Raw genomic sequence first — 18,374 nt, 5'->3', positions numbered from 1 at the left:
CCTCTCGCTGTCAAAGTCTTTCTCCTTTCTCTCCCCTCGTCCTGAAAGAGAGAGAGGTTCAGAGCCGTGAAATTATATGGTGTTTTTCCCCTCATAGGCTTGTGGCTGTTTTGTCAGAGAGGGCTTACTGTAGACATATCTTCTGTCACTGCGTAACATGGTGTCTTTCTGTTGTTGTTGTTGTTGTTGTTGCTGTTTTGTTTTGGGGTTATTTTTGTTTTGTTTTTGTTTTTTTTTTGGGGGGGGGGTTATTTTTCGCTGTTGGTATGGTTCGTTTCATTTTGTTTCGTTAGGGGGAAATTAACCTAGGTACTGTATGAGTGTTGTAAAATGCACTTGAAGCTACTGTGGACCTATTACCCTATGGGTAAGAATAATAAGCGTAAGGGGATGAAGATGTAACTCTCAGATCTCTAGTCACTTTTCTGTAAATAAAAGCACTCTGTGATGACAACATGCGTTAGCTTGATTCTGTGGACACGTACGGATCATTAAAGTGCCAGTTCAAATGTGGACATTGTTTTCCCCTTTTTTTGGTTTTTACATTTTTGCCAAGATGTAAGACTCTGAGAATGATCACAGACATTATTCCACGGACAATATTTAATTCATTTCAAAATGCAAGTTGCTCCCCAGATTAATTTGTTGATTTTTTTATTTGTGTATTCAATATTATTCACCATGTTAATCAAATGCAAAATATACACTCAGTGAGCACTTTATTAGGTGTTTATTTGACTTATTTTTTTAGACTTCTACTGCTGTAGCCTATCCACTTAGAGTTATGATGCGTTGTGTGTTCAGAGATGCTCTTCTGCATACCACTGTTGTAATGTGTGGTAATTTGCATTACTGTCACCTTCCTGTCAGCTTTGACCAGTCTGGACATTCTCCTCTGACGTCTCTCGTTAACAAGGCCTTTCTGTCTGCAGAACTGCTGCTCACTGGATTTTTTTTGTTTTGTTTTTTGCACCATTCTTTTCAAACTCTAGAGACTAGTGCATTTGAAAATCCCAGGAGATCAGCAGTTTCTGAGATACTCAAACCAACCTGTCTGCCACCAGCAATCATTCCATGGTTAAAGTCACTTAGATCACATTTTCTCCCCATCCTGATGGTTGATGTGTACATTACCTGAAGCTCCTGACCCGTATCTACATGATTGCACTGCACTGATATGCATTGCACTGCTGCCACACAATTGGCTGATTAGATAATCGCATGAATAAGCAGGTGTAATAAAGTTAAAATGTTCCTAATAAAGTGCTCGGTGAGTGTATATGTTCACTTAACTCTCTTAATGTGTTTTTTTTTTTATCTTAATCCAATTTTGGAAAACCATTGTATATCTTTGATAACTGAAGCCTTTCTGAAAGAATACCTTCAGGAGCAATGAACAATAACAGACTACTTCTGTACTGTAGCCCTTTACCTAATTTATGCCCAAATCCATTCACAGGGGACTATAATGGAAACAATTAACAATTAACAGTAAGTATGGGAGCTGGGTTAGTTTAGCTGGACTTTGAAGGCTATTGAGAACTAAGAGATGATTGCTGCGGAAAGAACTACATTTCTACGGAGAGAACTGCCTGCTAGGTCGTGACCCCCCTTCCTGCTGTGACCTCTGACCTTTCACCTTTCCGGTTTTGTCCAGAGTATGATCCCCTACCCCGTAGCGCTGCTACCCTCAAGCCCAATAAAAGTTCACCACCAAGGTCTGCCCACAGCGAGACACTGGACTGGGACAAATGTGTGGGACATGGGAGAAGCCCAACGCCTGACAGTCTCTTCGCCCAGGGCCAGCTGTCTCTATCTAGCACTGGAAGGTAAATTTACCATGACATTCAGGTGGGAACGTTTATTCCGTGTAAGGTTTGGCCAGTTGTGTTTTTCATTGTAAAAATCGTGACTACACACTCTGTCCACATACAGGAGTATGACGTAAACCCCCCCCCCATTCAGGTCAAGCAACAGGTTAATTCTCCTGCAGCGTTGTCTACTGATACTGTGTCTCTAAGAGAAAGATGCAGGTGGGAAAAACCGGCGTCTTTAGAAGCGCTTGTGTGTGTGTGTGTGTGTGTGTGTGTGTGTGCGCGCGCGCGCAGAGGAGGGGTATGGGGTATACGCGCAGCTCATTACGCTTTAATTTCAATCTCTGCATCAAATAAGGCTTTTCATCGGGATCGCCGATTCACCAGCCAAAAGACCAGTGGGATGTGACATCGCTCCGGGTGTGACGGAGTGAAAGGGGGTGCGGGGCGACGGGCGGGGAGGACCTGCGACCAGGGCTGGAGCGGCCTGTTTGGAGCCGGGGGCCCCGGCAGTTTGCCCAACACCGCGCTCAAAACAACAACCCCACGTTTCACATGATTGAAAGGAACCAGCAACAAAGCCGCTAATTGGCAATAAAGGAGAGGAGAGGCGAGAGATAAAGAAGTAAGACTCAGATAAACCACTTTTTACTTCATATGCAAATACGGCGAATGAAATGAAAAGGGGTCTGAATGGCTGGCGATACGAAAAAAGCAAACAAAACAGCTTATTAGCACATTAATGAGCGGCGACCGGGCAGCGAGCGGGACGTGGCACGGAAAGGCTTGGAACGCGGAGGCGAACGTACGTACTGTACGTTGCACAATGTGGCGCAGCCGACAGAAAGGGACTAAATTCAGACCCACAAAGACTAACTCCCGGAGCAATTCAAGTTATTCATTCCAGTTTTTTGTAAACATAAGCAATGACGTAACACAGATAAAAAGCACTTTGATAATGCTATTATGTTTTTTATCTAGGTGGCCTTAAGGCTGTGGTCAAAGTGGTTTGTGAACACATGAAAAAATCATATATCATATAATATATTTAATGTTTGTTGTGCTGAGTACTAAGTCTTAGTGGCGTCATAAATGGTTTCATTGCTCTGTTTATTGCCGCGTTGTCCTTGTTTTTTCAAGAGGAGAAATGCTGGTAAGAATACAGGGCTCACACCCAGTGTCATTCATTACATTCCTGGAATTTGGCAGACGCTCTTATCCAGAGCGACGTACAGTTGATTAGACTAAGCAGGAGACAATCCTCCCCTGAACTTTGAACCGTCCCTTTGAACTGAACATTTCTACTGTTTCACAAAACCTTTAGTTGCACACCCCAGCCTTGAATTGTACATAAAAATAAAAATCTTTAGTCTTCAAACTGAATGTCCTAAATGGTGCAAATCATAACATTGTGATCTTGAAAAAATGTGTGTGTGTGTGTGTGTGTGTGTTGGAGTAGGGGACATTCTTAAGCTTGCTTTCCCCTTTAATCAAAATAAAAAAGACAAAATGATACTCAACATCACAAGGGCCAAGGGTCCCCAATTAAATTGAACTAAAATGTGTTTGAATATATTTTGTATTTGTTTCTGAGGAAATTTGTCATGATCATCATCATCGTCATCATCATCATCAGAATTGTAAGAAATTTTAAATGACTTCAATTTTTAATGATGGATTGAATCTACACGGTGCTGTTCATGATTACCGCCATCACTGTGTAGCAGTGTGTTTGGCGATGCCCGGCAGCCGTTACTGGTGGAAAGGAGGATTGTGATTTCCCCAAAACAGCAAGGAAAAGCTCGCTCTTTACTTTCAATGGGATCTATCATGACAGCAATGGAATTCAATAGTCTATCGAATTTCATATTCAAATTTGAAATACGATTAAAATATCTTCTGCAAAAATGTTTCAGTTGTCACAGATTTTGCAGGTAGGGCATAGTCCCGACAGCAAGGTGTATAAGCTATTTTAGTTATGTCAAAATTAAGTAATTTAGAAAACAGCTCTGTAACTTAAAACTCAATGATCCATCTTGTGTTTCCATATGCTTGCTTGAGTACACATGACGAGCCAGCTATTTATGTTGATGTTATTGTGTTGCTACCTAATGAGGCAATTATGCAGAACGCATGACGCTATCATATTTCAAAAGGAATATGCTGGGACTGTGGAAGTATCACAGTGGTACCTATCCCGCTATAAAAGACAATAAATATTTATTTCCCCTGTTTGGAATATTGCGATTGCGTGACGTTTCCCTTTCCCGGCCGGGGTTGAAGCCAAGCCCAAATGAGGAAGAGGCGTGTGAGTTAGCGTTAGCAGTTGGGCAGGGAATCCCCGGTTTGCCAGTCAGTCAGGGAAAAGGGTTTCGTGCGAATTGTGAGTGTAGCCGTTCACCGTCGTCGGGGTACCGATTCGTTATTTTGGTGAAAGATGGATTTGAGTTGCATTTTGTCGCAAATGGAGATGGACGACGAGGAGGGAACCTCCCGGCTTCTACAGCAGTACAACGGAGAGGTGGGCTGAGTTCCCTGCGTATGAATAAACAAACACTGACATGTCGCATTTGCTCGCTAGTCTTGCGCAAAACCACGACTTTGCTGTTATACCAGGATTAAAAGCAACACCGTGACCTGCGCAACACGAACTGGTGTTAGCCTGAGCTAATTTGGAAGGGGCCAGTTCCCTCGCTGGCGTGCTGTTTACCCATATTAGCTCAAGCTAACTTGGCTCGAGCAAAACAGGAGTTTAACCGGTTCGGCTGCTGCTGTTTGGAGAGCAGTAACTTACGTGTTGCAAGTTAGCCTCTTAGCCCAGGAAGCGTTTACTGCATTGCCTAAAACGAGATGGTTATCATACTAAATTGTGTAATGTAGTTAGCTACTAAATGTAATGGTGTTGTGTATGGCCTTTCGTTAATTTCGCAAGCTCGCGCTCTCTTCACTGCTAAGTTAGCTACATAAATGACATTAGCTAGCTAGAGCTGGGCGAACGAGCACAGGATTTAAACTCGAATGGCTGTCTAACTAATGTCATATTACAATTCCATACGCTATTAAGCTTGGTTCATCTCACTAACTCGGTTAGCTAGACCAAATGTGTACTGGAAGTAAAACGAGTCTGCGCCAGCTCGTCCACTTCCTGGCCATTTTCTCGTGTCACACATTTGCGTGTGTTTATATCAGACTACGTTACGCAATGTAGTGCAAGACATTGCTTGACAGGATGTTTATGTCCTCCGTAACATTCATTATCTTTCTTTCACAGAACACCCGCACATTCACATTTGAACAGAAGGAAGAGGACAATAGAGTTGTGAGTAGTCTGTTCCTGCGTGGTGTAATCTGGACTTTCTCTTACTTTGTACGTTCGCGTTAGGACAGGTAAAAGTCTTGGATCATTGGGTCAGCTCCAAAACCCCTTGAACCTTTTAAAACTGTTTGCTCCACCCTTGCTGGTGCGCAGCTAGCGGCTCGCACGCCCACTATGCATATGTGTATCCTTGATTGGCAGCAATTGAGGAAATCGTTGAATGAAATAACAAAACAACTGAATTGCCGACTTTTTGTTTTTAAATTGATTAATTACGTTTGAGCTTATCATAGTTTAACGTTAGAGCGGCTCATTTCGCTGTTTTTAACACCGCCTCTATCCCCCTCCCAGAAGCTGTGCCAGTCCCTGCTGAGGGTTCTGGAGAGTCCGGTGGGGCCGGCCTGCCAGCGCACTTGCCTGGAGACGCTGCGCATTCTGTCCCGGGACAAGCGCGTGCTCGGGCCCGTGGGGACGCGGGGGAGCGTGCTGCTGCTGGCGGGCCTGGCGGGGCTGCCCGCGGCGGGCGGGGAGGTGCTGGCCGAGCCGCGCGACGTCCCCGCGGAGGACGAGGGGGAGCGCGTGGCCGTGGAGGCGCTGAAGTGCCTGTGCAACGTGCTGTTCAACAGCCCCGCGGCGCAGCAGGCCGGGGCCGACGTGAGGCTCGCCCGCGGCCTCTGCGCCCGCCTGAGGGCCGCCCGGGCCCCGCCGCACGAGGTGCGCCTCTTCTCCCTGCGGCTGCTGTTCCTGCTGTCGGCCCTGCGCACCGACGTGCGCGCGAGCCTCCGGGACGAGCTCCGCGCGCTGGGCCTCCTCACGGAGGTGCTGGAGCAGGCGCTGGAGCTGCGCTGGGCGGGGCCCTACGAGGCCGCCGCCCCCGACCCCCTGGCCCCGCCCGTCGCCCCCGAGGGCAGCGAGCGGGCCACCGAGGCCCTCAAAGCGCTGTTCAACCTGACGCTGTCTGACATCGCCATGGAGGTGAGCGCCCGCCCCGGACACTCGCACTGTGCGAAGTAAAGCCCTTTAACCTTATGATGCAATGGCAAAATGGAAAATGGTTGGCATTTATATAGCGCCTTTATCCAAAGTGCTGTACAATGGACGCTTCTCATTCACCCATCCATACACACACTCGCACACCAACGGCGATTGGCTGCCATGCAAGGCCCCGACCAGCTCGTCAGGAGCATTTATGGGTTAGGTGTCTTGCTCAGAGACACTTCCACACACCCAGACTCATAACCCCCCCCCCAATGTCAGACTGCCCTGTGGATCACATGGTTCTCATCCTTCCTCTGATAGGACGGTGCTCACCAGCTCCGCATCATCTCCGCCATCATGCGCCACCTTCTGCTGCTCAGGGCTCAGACAGAGGAAAAGACCGAGGAGATGCACAGGTCAGGACCTTTTACTTCACTGTGCACTGCACGTAGTGCATCTCACCGGACATGCATACTACACACTGCACATTTCACTGCACATTGTGCATTTCACTGCACAATTCACTGCACACTGTACACATGTATTTAATACTGGAACCCCCCCGGTGAACCCCCCCTATTGGAACCCCACTCGCTTGGCCATTCAATTTGTCACATTCTGCGGTTCTTATTTAGCCTTTGTATTTGTTTTATTTTGCTGCTTTACATTGAACATGCCCGATTTCATCCAGCCACAGAGAGCTCGAGAAACAGGGAGGAATAACTGCTTCAGGTGCTGTTCTCATGACAACAGAACTGAAACAGCACTTCAGCTTCTTACGCCTTCATTACACGCTCAGGGCTGGGCTGGTGATCAGCACCTGAATTGTCAAAGTTTAGTCAGATGATGGTAATCTGCAATAAAATGCTTCTCTACTGAAGCATTAGTTTGAAAATGAGTTTGAAGCATCGCGTTGCCGTTAAGTAAGGCATCAGCCCCAGATGTTGAGCATGTATATTACACTCGAGTAGCAGTGCTGATGATTACTCTTCACACGTGAGAGACCCGATTCTCCAGAGCCGTTTTTTTTCCCCCAGCCACGCTGTCAACCTGCTGAGCAACATGCCGGTGTCCTGCCTGGACGTGCTGATCGACACGCCCGTGTGCGGGGGTCTGGACGAGTACGACGGCAAGAACATGGAGGTCATCCAGGTCCTGCTGGAGTTCATGGAGATGAGGATAGACAAGGTAAGCCCCCAACTCCCAAACGGCGGGCTCGTTCAAAGCCGCTCCTCTTTCACCTCGCTCCTCGGCCTGTAGCGTAGTGGTTAAGGTAAAGGACTGGGATACTCAAGGTCGGCGGTTCGATCCCCCGGTGTAGCCACAATAAGATCCGCACAGCCATGGGGCCCTTGAGCAAGGCCCTTAACCCTGCATTGCTCCAGGGGTGGATTGTTTCCTGCTTAGGCTAATCAACTGTATGTCGCTCTGGATAAACAGAGGGGTCAATCTACTCTTGATCCCTCTGCCCTGAACAACTACCGGCCTGTCTCTCTTCTTCCCTTTCTCGCTAAAACTCTGGAACGGGCGGTCTGCTCCCAACTGTCCACTTATCTTCTCCAGAACAATCTCCATGACCCCAACCAGTCTGGCTTCAAGAGTGGCTGCTGCTCGCGGTCACTGAGGCACTCCACTCTGCTAAAGCAAAATCCCTCTCCTCTGTCCTCATCTTCCTCGACCTGTCGGCCGCCTTCGATACAGTCAACCATGAGATTCTGCTCTCATCGCTGTCTGGGATGGGTGTCATAGGGTCTGCACTCGCTTGGTTTTCCTCCTACCTTTCTGGTCGCTCCTACCAGGTGACTTGGAGGGGCTCAGCCTCCGACCCTCACCCCCTACGAACTGGAGTCCCGCAGGGCTCAGTTCTTGGGCCTCTCCTCTTCTCGCTATACACCATGTCTCTTGGTTCTGTTATCTCTTCCCATGGCTTTTCTTATCATTCTTACGCTGATGACACCCAACTCTTTATTTCCTTCCCCCCCGACACCCAAGTCACCACACGGATCTCTGCCTGCTTGGCTGATATCTCTGCGTGGATGACTTCCCACCACCTGAAGCTCAACCTTGCCAAAACTGAGCTTCTCTACATCCCTGCTAAGTCCTCTCCGTCAATCGACCTCTCATTGACTGTTGAGGACTTTGTAGTTTCCTCCTCCCGTACGGCAAAGAATCTTGGGGTGACTCACCCTGGCTCCACAAGTATCCTCCACTGCCAGAACCTGCAGGTTCTTTCTGTATAATATACGCCGTATCCATCATCTCCTGACTGAGAAAGCCACCCAGCTCCTAGTCCAGGCGCTCGTCATTTCCCGCCTGGATTACTGCAACTCCCTCCTAGCCGGTCTTGATGGCCCAGCGTGTGCCATCAAGCCCTTCCAGCTGGTCCAGAATGCTGCAGCCCGCCTGATCACCAGTCAGCCCAGGTCGGCTCATGTCACCCCGCTTCTCATTGGCCTCCACTGGCTTCCTATTGCCGCACGCATCCGTTTCAACGCCCTAGTGTTGCCATTTCAGGCTGCTAAGGGGACTGCCCCACCTTACATACAATCCCTGATCACTCCCTACTCCCCAGCTAGATCACTCCGGTCTGCCAGCTCTGGTCGCCTTATGGTCCCCTCTCTACGTGCACCTGGCGGTCGAGCTGCACGTTCCCGCCTGTTTTCCGTTCTGGTTCCTCAGTGGTGGAATGACTTGCCTACCACTGTCAGAACAGCAGAATCCCTCCCCCTATTTCGACGCAGACTCAAAACCCACCTTTTCAAACTCTACCTTAGTCCTCCCTCCTGATTTCCCCTGCCCCTCCATTCTGATATCCCTATCCTTGTCTAACCCCCCCCCCCCCCCCCCCCCCCCCCCCCCAAATTAATAAAAAATAAAAAAATAAATAAAAAATTCACTTATGATGACAACTATGTTTAGAACAGCATTTCATGTGTATTTCGCTAGTTCTGGATGTGATGCTTTGACTTATGGTAGAACCTATGCACTTGTAAGTCGCTTTGGATTAAAAGCGTCTGCCAAATGACTAAAATGTAAATGTAATAAGAGCGTCTGCCAAATTCCATTGATGTGAAGTAATTAATGGGAGAGGCGAGACAAAGAGGCAGGAAGAAGAAGGGAAGACCGGAAAATCGAGAGCAACATGATTTAGTCAAACGCATTGTTCTCACACCTTCGAACGTCAGCTCCAAAAGCCACGTCAGTTCCAGGTGGACCCACGGGTCGATCGTTCATATGCACGCTTCATACGCTTTCCGGAAAAATACTGTGCTATTGTAATAATACAGTTGATGCTTCTCATTCACCCGTTCATACACGTACTCACCCACCGACGGCGATTGGCTGCCATGCAAGGCGCCGACCAGCTCGTCAGGAGCATTTGGGGGTTAGGTGTCTTGCTCAGGGACACTTCGACACGGGGGATCGAACCGGCAACCCTCCGACTGCCAGACGACCGCTCTTACTGCCTGAGCCAATGTCGCCCCGTTGTCCTTAAACGTCCTTAAAGACGGCGGACCTCGATCGATTTCTGGGTCAGGGGCAAGGAAAAGGCACAAAGGCCTCAGCCTCACCAGCCCGTAGGACTCCGCCCCCCAGGTGTTGTCATAGCCTTCATCTCTCTGTCACCCCAAGCAGGCCACTAACTACAAGGAGGGGCTGACGCCCGTGCTCGCCCTGCTGACCGAGGGCTCCCGGCACCATCGCGACATCCGGAGGTACATCAAGGCACAGGTCAGTTACGCCACAACACCGTTCGCTCTCATTGGCCGGGCTCCTCCGACCTGCCAGTCAACGTCCGCTCTCATTGGCTGCATTCCTCCCAACACCCCCCCCTGCCTTATTTGATTTGATTTATTGACAAAGGCAATACATAAGTATAAACGAACATACAGTATGTGTCTGCATTGTCAGGGATAAAATGAAAAGTCCAAGACTTATTTCCATCATTGTCCCAAGAGCTGTACCAAGAGTCCAAGTGGAGACAAGCATCTGTTTTGAGTGCTTTGAGCAATTATACTATAAAATACCAGTGCAATAATACAAGTACAACATTTGAATGAAGTTACTTTGGTTGTGCACATAACAGCCGATTTGACAGTTGTTTGTGCGCATTACATGCCCGTTGGACAATCATTCCAAATTTCACACATTTGTTGTGATTTGGGATGATTCTCGCAGGATTCTTTTTTTTTTTTTTTAAGATATTTTTTCGGCCTTTTTCAGCTTTATTGGACAGTATAGTATAGAGAGACAGGAAGAATGGGAGCGAGAGAGGGAAAGACATGCGACAAATGTCAGACGGTCGGATTCGAACCGCTGACGTCGCGGCTCGCAATGAGCTTGCGGTCAGTGCTCTACAGGCTGCGCCACCGAGACACCCCTCTCACAGGATTCTTAATTCATTTGTTCAAAGCAGCTGAAAAGCAGGCCCTGGTTTTGCCAAATTGCAACACTTACTTTATTTTCACTTTTATGAGTTGTTTGTTTTTTTTTGTCACCAGGAATTGTTTTTAATTTCCTGAAGTGCTGACACGGTTTCTTCGATGGTTTTTATGAAGTGGACGGGCTTCCTGTCTTATGCATATAATCTGTTGTCGAAGAGGCCCAAGCCAAAGGATCCCGGTTGCGGGAGCCCCGTGAGTCACCTCCTCCCCCTGCTCTCCCTCAGGTCCTCCCCCCTCTGAAGGACGTGACGAACCGGCCGGAGGTGGGCACCACCGTGCGGAACAAGCTGGTGCGGCTCATGACCCACGTGGACATGGGCGTGAAGCAGAGCGCCGCCGAGTTCCTGTTCGTCCTGTGCAAGGAGAGCGGTGAGCTAACGAGGGCTAACGCTAACGGGGGCTAACGCTGACGCTAGCGGGGGCTAATGCTAACGCTGACGCTAGCGGGGGCTAATGCTAACGGGGTTAACGCTGACGCTAGCGGGGGCTAACGCTAACGCTGACGCTAGCGGGGGCTAATGCTAACGCTGACGCTAGCGGGGGCTAACGCTAAAGGTAGCCGGGGCTAACCCTGATGGGGGCTAGTGCTAACGGGGGTTAACGCTAACGGGGGCTAACGCTAAAGGTAGCCGGGGCTAACCCTGACGGGCGCTAGTGCTAACGCTAACAGTTGTTGAAATTATACACTTATGTGATTATTTTAATATTAATTGCTTATCCTGGAGTGATCCAGATCATACATAATTATTAAAGTACCATAACTTGCTTTGTGCTAATGAATATTATTTTCTGTAACTGCGAGTTGAGATGTCTCTCCCTTTCTGTACTGTGGGCCTCCAAGGCTACAGCCATAAACTGTGTTCAGTATTATCTTGTCTTGGGAGCCTGTGAGCCGGCAGAACCAAAAACATAAGACCTCACCACGGAGGTTACCATGGGGATTATCTTCTCCCTGGACATAGGGAGTTAAAACAAGATAAGATAGACTTCTCAGAGGTGCAGGGAATGCACAGGTGCGCAGGCCCCTGCGTATACATTGTGCTGGAATGTTTTGAGAACATATATCTGCATAAACAGTACCTTGAAGGGGGGAGATATGAATAAACAATCTGTATTAAGGAGAAGAGTGGGGAGTTGTCTTTGAATATTGATCATTGGGAATGTTTAATCAAAGGGGGCGTACATTTGTTGCGCTCCGCGCATGCATATATCCAGACAAAGGAGAGAAACCTCTGTCCTTGTTTTTGCATGCAACTTGGACCCTATGCGCATAGTAAAGATCGGATTTTATTTACCGTCTCTGTCTCTGAGTGTTTTCTTCCAGGAACTAACGCTAACGGGGGCTAACGCTAAAGCGACCAGGGGCTAGGGCTGACGGAGGCTAAAGCTAAAGGAGGCTAACTCTACCGGGGGCTAAAGCTAATGGGGTTAAGGCTAACCGCACTAAGATTCACGCCAGCAGGGCTACGCTGCCTCAGGGTACACTGCCTCCCTCAACCCCTGATGTGTGCAAGTAAACGCTGCACTCTGAAAAAGGAAAGAGATTGGAAGAGAGTACGCTGTAACACGTTTGTTATGTGTGTACGGTATAAACAGCCCTCTGTAGACGTTTTTCCCCGCATCACAAAGGGAGCATTTGCGGTTGAAACAGGGCTGTAGTCGCTGTGAGTCGGGCCTTCGGGAGGTCACTGACAGGGGCCCCGCTGTGTTGCAGTGGACAACCTGCTGAAGTACACGGGCTACGGGAACGCGGCCGGGCTGCTGGTGGCCCGCGGGCTGCTGGCCGGGGGCCGCGGCGACACAGAGTACTCCGCTGACGAGGACTCCGACACGGACGAGTACAAGGAGGCCAAACCCTTGTGAGTACGCAGCACGTAGCGTGTAGCACGTAGCCGGGGCGATCTGTTCTGCTCCTGGGCAGCACGTAGCCGTAGCATGTAGCCTATAGCCTAGTGGCTAAGGTACATGACTGGGACCCTGAAGTTTGATGGCTTGTAGCATGTAGCATGTAGCCTAGTGACTAAGGTGTATGACGGGGACCCTGAAGGTTGGTGGTTCATGTGATAAAATCTGTGCAGCCGTCGGGGCCCTTGAGCAAGGCCCTTAACCCCACGTTGATTCGGGGGGGGGGGGGGGTTGTGATTGACCCCTGCCTAGTCTAATCAACGGTAAGTCACTTGAGATAAAAGCGTCAGTAACTGTGATGCGATGTAATGGGCACGGGGGCTGATGTTTCCTGTCTGTGCACCTCAGCATTAACCCCATCACCGGTCACATCGAGGAGCCCATGCCCAACCCCATGGAGGAGATGACCGAGGAGCAGAAGGAGTACGAGGCGCAGAAGCTGGTCTACATGTTCGACAAGCTATCCGGGTACGGCTACAGGCGACACGCACTGTCCCAGGACGGCTACAGTCTACACACACTGTCTCAGTACTACAGGTGCAGACCCCAAACACACTGGCCCAGTACTACAGGTGCAGACCCCAAACACACTGGCCCAGTACTACAGGTGCAGACCCCAAACACACTGGCCCAGTACTACAGGTGCAGACCCCAAACACACTGTCTCAGTACTACAGGTGCAGACCCCAAACACACTGGCCCAGTACTACAGGTGCAGACCCCAGACACACTATTATCAGTCTAAATTGGTTGCTGATATTCAGGTAAAAGCAAAAGCCAGCACACCCTGTGGCTGACCAGGACCAGGAGTGAGGGACCAACGCTCTTCAGTGTGTATCGTACCTGAATAAGGAGGTTTGATACGTGCGTCATACGGCAGCAGTTTTTATTTATTTATTTATTTAATTCATTTATTTTTTGACCTTTGGGGGACGCTCGGAAACGCGCGGTGAAGTGGGCGGGGTCTCCCGCCGCTCCCTGCCAACCGCGTCTCCGGGGGCAGGAATCCGCGCGGCCGCCACCGGCCCAATTAGGGCTGCCCTTTCCCCGCAGCGGCGGGCGGAGCGGGGGCCGACCCGTCTCCGTTACAAACGCGCTCTTAATTACCGCCTAATTGGACGGGCCGCTCCGTCTCTAATAACGCGCGCATATCAGGCTTTCATCCGCGGGCTTTGTGCTGCACAAACGCGGGGGAGGGGGGGCGGTGAATGGGGTCTGAGTGAGAGAGCGCACGCCATTGTTTAGAGGGGGGGGGGGGGGGCTGGGGCTGTAATGAGACGCACGTGCACACTGAGGAGGGGGGGGTGGGGGGGGGGTACCCTGTTCTCTCTCTGTATGAAGGAAATGCAGCCGTACACGCACACACACACGCGCTCATACACACGCGCTCACACACGCACGTACACACACACTCACTCACACACACTCACACGCTCACACACACATAGATATATAAGCACGCTGATATATACTCACACACACACATGCATACATAAACACACAGACACACACCCTTGCTCACACACACTTGCTCACACGCGCACACACACACCGGTGCTCTGGAGACCTGTGAGGTCCGGGCAGGAATGCGGTTCAACCCAACGCTTATTTGTGACTCGTGCCCAATTACCGCTGACTCTCCTCTCCTCTCCCCCCCCCACCCCCCGGACGAGAGTCCTTCATCAGAATGGCAGAATGGCGGGTGAGGAACAGGACGGTCCGCGGCCTAATTGGCGGCGGGGGCCGGAGAATAGCAGCGAGCACGGGCGTCGTTATCTGATTTAGCCTCGTTAGACATCGTTAGGCCCATTATGCTACAGACCCCCATTAGGCAGCAGGTGGATAATCATCTGGGCTCCGGGATGACGATGAGGAGGACGCTCTTCCTCGTCAGACCTCTCTCTCATCACTTCCTTTCCTCAGTTTGGGGGCGAGCTTGGTGGTAACTCCAGCAGGACATTTAAACTGTCATTATTTCACTGTAGTATAATAACACACATTACATTATTGGCATTTGGCAGACGCTCTTGTCCAGAGCGACGTACAGTTGATTAGACTAAGCAGGAGACAGTCCTCCCCTGGAGCAATGCAGGGTTAAGGGCCTTGCTCAAGGGCCCAACGGCTGTGCGGATCTTATTGCGGCTACACCGGGGATCGAACCGCCGACCTCGCGTGTCCCAGTCCTTTACCTTAACCGCTACGCCACAGGCCGACATTAGGGCCAGTGGGCTCAGCCAGTCACCACCCACACGGGAATATCCTCCAACTGCCACCTCGTGTCGCCCACTGACCGTCCAACAGCACTAACAGATTCCCAGGATCCCGTTGCGTCGACGCTAGCCAACGTATTGAAACGTCTTTCTGTTCGCCAGCGAACGTTAGCTAACAGTCGGAAAAGGTGGTGCGCCGAGAGCCGGAATGGCTCCAGGAGGGCCGGTCTGCGCGCTGGTTTTAGTTCATTCAGCCGGTCTCGACGAATTCAACCATTTGTTCCAAACCGCGAAGCGGCGCATAGCCTGGCTGGATGAATGCACTCCTTCCCCCGAGCTCCGTTTGCTAAAAATTTTTTTTAAGATATTTTTTAGGCCTTTTTCAGCTTTATTGGACAGTCTATAGTATAGAGAGACAGGAAGAATGGGAGCGAGAGAGAGGGGAAGACATGCGACAAAATGTCGGACGGTCGGATTCGAACCGCCGACGTCGCGGCTCGCAATGAGCATGCAGTCAGTGCTCTACGGGCTGCGCCACCGAGACACCCTCCGTTTGCAAAATTTGAATAATTTATTTGTCCATTTGCAGCAACAAAACATGAACGAAACATAGTGGTAAATTAGACACTGTGTTTTAACTGAACGAAAAACGTATTACAATCGAGGTAGCGTGTGGTCAAAATTTTATTTTTCACCAAACTGGAGCAAACTCGGCTTTCGACCCCAGCAATTCAACTTCCTGTATGTCGCGTAGGCCTATAGCCTTTGCCCTCTCGCGTCATTGTAAAAAAACATCATCATTGGGCACGAGAAACAAATACTGGCCCACTTCACGACCATTAGCCCTAGCTATGAGCCCCTGTGCTGTCCTCCCCCGGCAGAGGTATTATCTGTGTTTTTGTTTTCCGGTTCCTGGCGCTCATGCGTAAGATTAAAAGGAGCAGTGAAGGTGCAAATGGGGCACAGGTACGACGCTGGCGGACGGGACCCGACGAGCATCGTGAGGGCCCTGATGAGGCGCCCGGGGCCACACGGCCACACGGGGCCCATATAATTGGATTAACATGGAGGGCCTGGACCTGCTTTGAGGAGATTAGGAGGAGTGCTGATCCTGTAATTAAACTTGCGGGAGAATAGCTGCCCGTCCGGGGTGGGGGGGGGGGGGGTTGAGAGGCTCTTCAGCACCTCTGAGGCACATGTGAGGGGAGAGAAAGATGTCCAGGACAATTAGGAGGGTCCTTTTGAGACCGGGCCTGAATTAGCCCTCCGAACCCCCCCCCTTTTCCTAACCCCCCAGTGCAGGTGGGGCCCCACAATGAGCCCAGGAAGGTAGCGCAGCGCTAATGCAACGCTACTGCGACACAAACGCAACGCTAATGCAGACACTACTGAACGCTAATGCGACACAAACGCAACGCTAATGCAAACACTACTGAACGCTAATGCGACAGAAACGCAACGCTAATGCAAACACTACTGAACGCTAATGCGACAGAAACGCAACGCTAATGCAAACACTACTGAACGCTAATGCGACAGAAACGCAACGCTAATGCAAACACTACTGAACGCTAATGCGACAGAAACGCAACGCTAATGCAGACACAACTGAACACTAATGCGACACAAACGCAACGCAAATGCAGCTAGAATACCCCGAGTACAACAATACAATATCTAAAACAATACAACAATATCTATATATAACTACATAAGTGCCATTATAGTCTACGGTACATACAAGGCTAGTCATGGTGGTGAGAGGTGCAGCCTGAAGAGACGAGTTTTGTTATTATTGCGTAATCACACACCTTCTTCTTCTGTCCTCAGACACCAGCTCATCACGCCGATGGGGATGATGCCGGATGGCACTCTGGCGCCCCTACAGCAGACGGTACGCCAGTGCACCGTGGAGAGCTGCAGCTCAGACTCAGACTAGCCCCCCCTCCCTCCCCCAGCGCCCCCCCTCCCCGCCCCCGCCCAGGTACTGCAGACTGGCCCCGGAGCGCTTCATCTCGCCCCCCGGCACTGGTCCCGGATCAGTAGAAACGTGCAACTCGAATGTAGGGCGGATAGGACCCGGTTGAGTGAGAGCTGATCCTGGATCTGTTGCGGGGGCGTAAAAAATTCTGACATTCCAGTGAAACTAAGCGAAATAGGAATAAAATATATTGCTGATAAACATGGGAAGATCAGATATTACTAGCTGCTGTTACACCGGGCACCAGAGCCAACATGTTAAACCACGGACAGAGAGTCAGTGAGCCAGGTATGTGTGTGAAGTAGAGGCAGAATCTTTGGGCTTCCTGTGCAGACGGGCGCAGCAGTAGAGGTGATGTAATTTCCTGCATGTTCCTTTCTCAGCCTTGTGTTGACATGAAACGGTTAAGTCGTGGTTGGTCCAAGCCCGCGTATGGAAAAAAACGCACACAGTCCACTTCCCTGTTCCTGTCCACTTGTGGGCTAATAAGTACGGCAGGCGGCATGGGACATTCTTAACGGCAATGTGAATATTGTGGTGGTCACTCGATTAGCAGTCGCTCCCGGTTCAATTTCCCGTGTACGCGCGGGGGGCCGAGGAAATGTAAACGTCTGTGCGGGCCACGGCTCTGCAACGTGGTTTTCCCCGAAGAGTGCGTGCGGCTGAACCTCTGCGATTTAATATCCAAACACTCTGCCTTATTTTTAAATGTAAAAAAAATTTCTGCCGAAAGTTGCTTATTTAAAATGTTGTTTTCTACACCGCTTATATACTAAAGGAGTTGTGTACTGTGCTACTTTGTTCCGCATGACGTACGATGTAAACAATCACTGATCTACGGTCTTTTAAATGTAGAGGCACTTTTTTTGATAAAATGTCCCGATGATTTTCGGTGAACGGACATATACGGGCTTGTCCTGGTGCGTGTGTGACGGTGTCCAAGGCCGCTCCTTCGGTCCAGGGTTCTAAATTCGGGCTACGCGGCTGTGCCCCTTTGCCTTGTACAAGCCCGCGATGTAATCTCACGCACAGCACAAACGGGTTTAGCTCTGAACCAGGTCTGCCTGAAGACTTGGAACGCGCATACAATAAAGAACTTAAACAAACCTAAAGCATTGTCTGAATCCTCAGACACCTGTGTTCAGAAACACAGGTGCACACGCCGAATCCCCGCTCTCCTTCAAGGAGGAACAATGGCTTTGTGGTGTGCACTCAGTCTTATTTATGTACTCTATCTGAGAATATTTCATCTCCATTAAAGGTACAATAGGTCATGCTGGACTTCTAATGGTCAAGAGAGGAATAGCAGCAACAAACACCTTCAAACCACAACACTGTTTACCCCCTTCTCTGTGAATGCGCAGTGGCATTAGGACCAATTTTCAACCAATCAGCTGATGCAATGTTTTGGTACAGAGTGGCCGGCTTTATAAGGACTACAAACACAGGCGGAGGGCGAGTCAACATGTCAGTGAGACTTTTTCAATGATAGGAAGGGATTTACAAGGGTCATGTCACAATGTTTTAACACAAAAATCTCACCTATTGTACCTTTAAATCGATCTACTCTGTAAAGGACTGCTGAAGTATTCACATGTTGTCTTTAATTCATTTTTAACTGGCAGAACATTAGCTCATGGGCAAATTAGAAACGCTGGTTAAAAACACATTTTTGAATTGACAGACTGAACCATTCAAAGCACTTTGCCTGGAACTCACGCTGAA

The 18,374-nt window shown here is 49.7% G+C and overlaps 1 protein-coding gene across 2 annotated transcripts; it reads left to right on the top strand.

Annotated features, from left to right (window-relative positions):
• The first annotated feature begins 3,995 nt into the window (after positions 1 to 3,995).
• ric8b (RIC8 guanine nucleotide exchange factor B) lies at positions 3,996 to 17,755 on the top strand. 2 transcript variants are annotated; one of them, XM_061229943.1, is made up of 10 exons: positions 3,996 to 4,335; positions 5,086 to 5,133; positions 5,482 to 6,105; positions 6,430 to 6,524; positions 7,146 to 7,296; positions 9,742 to 9,840; positions 10,778 to 10,922; positions 12,268 to 12,412; positions 12,807 to 12,926; positions 16,499 to 17,755. In XM_061229943.1, exons 1-10 carry the CDS (start codon positions 4,252 to 4,254, stop codon positions 16,605 to 16,607), a joined length of 1,620 nt encoding a protein of 539 aa, XP_061085927.1. In that variant the 5' UTR covers positions 3,996 to 4,251; the 3' UTR covers positions 16,608 to 17,755. The 2 variants fall into 2 exon arrangements, with proteins under 2 accessions (XP_061085927.1, XP_061085928.1); XM_061229944.1 differs by having other exon boundaries at positions 3,997 to 4,335; positions 9,745 to 9,840.
• The last annotated feature ends 619 nt before the right edge of the window (positions 17,756 to 18,374 follow it).

The sequence above is a fragment of the Conger conger genome, chromosome 19 (genome assembly GCF_963514075.1).
Source record: "Conger conger chromosome 19, fConCon1.1, whole genome shotgun sequence".
NCBI classification, from domain to species: Eukaryota; Metazoa; Chordata; class Actinopteri; order Anguilliformes; family Congridae; genus Conger; species Conger conger.
This window is presented reverse-complemented; position numbering and strand designations above follow the sequence as displayed.

What these genes read in the sequence shown, in the direction of transcription:
- ric8b (XM_061229943.1), top strand. Translation starts at nt 4,252, where the DNA reads ATGGATTTGAGTTGCATTTTGTCGCAAATGGAGATGGACGACGAGGAG. An exon ending in GGAGGTACATCAAGGCACAG is followed by an intron (nt 9,841 to 10,777) that starts GTCAGTTACGCC and finishes GCTCTCCCTCAG; the next exon opens with GTCCTCCCCCCTCTGAAGGA. An exon ending in TACAAGGAGGCCAAACCCTT is followed by an intron (nt 12,413 to 12,806) that starts GTGAGTACGCAG and finishes TGTGCACCTCAG; the next exon opens with CATTAACCCCATCACCGGTC.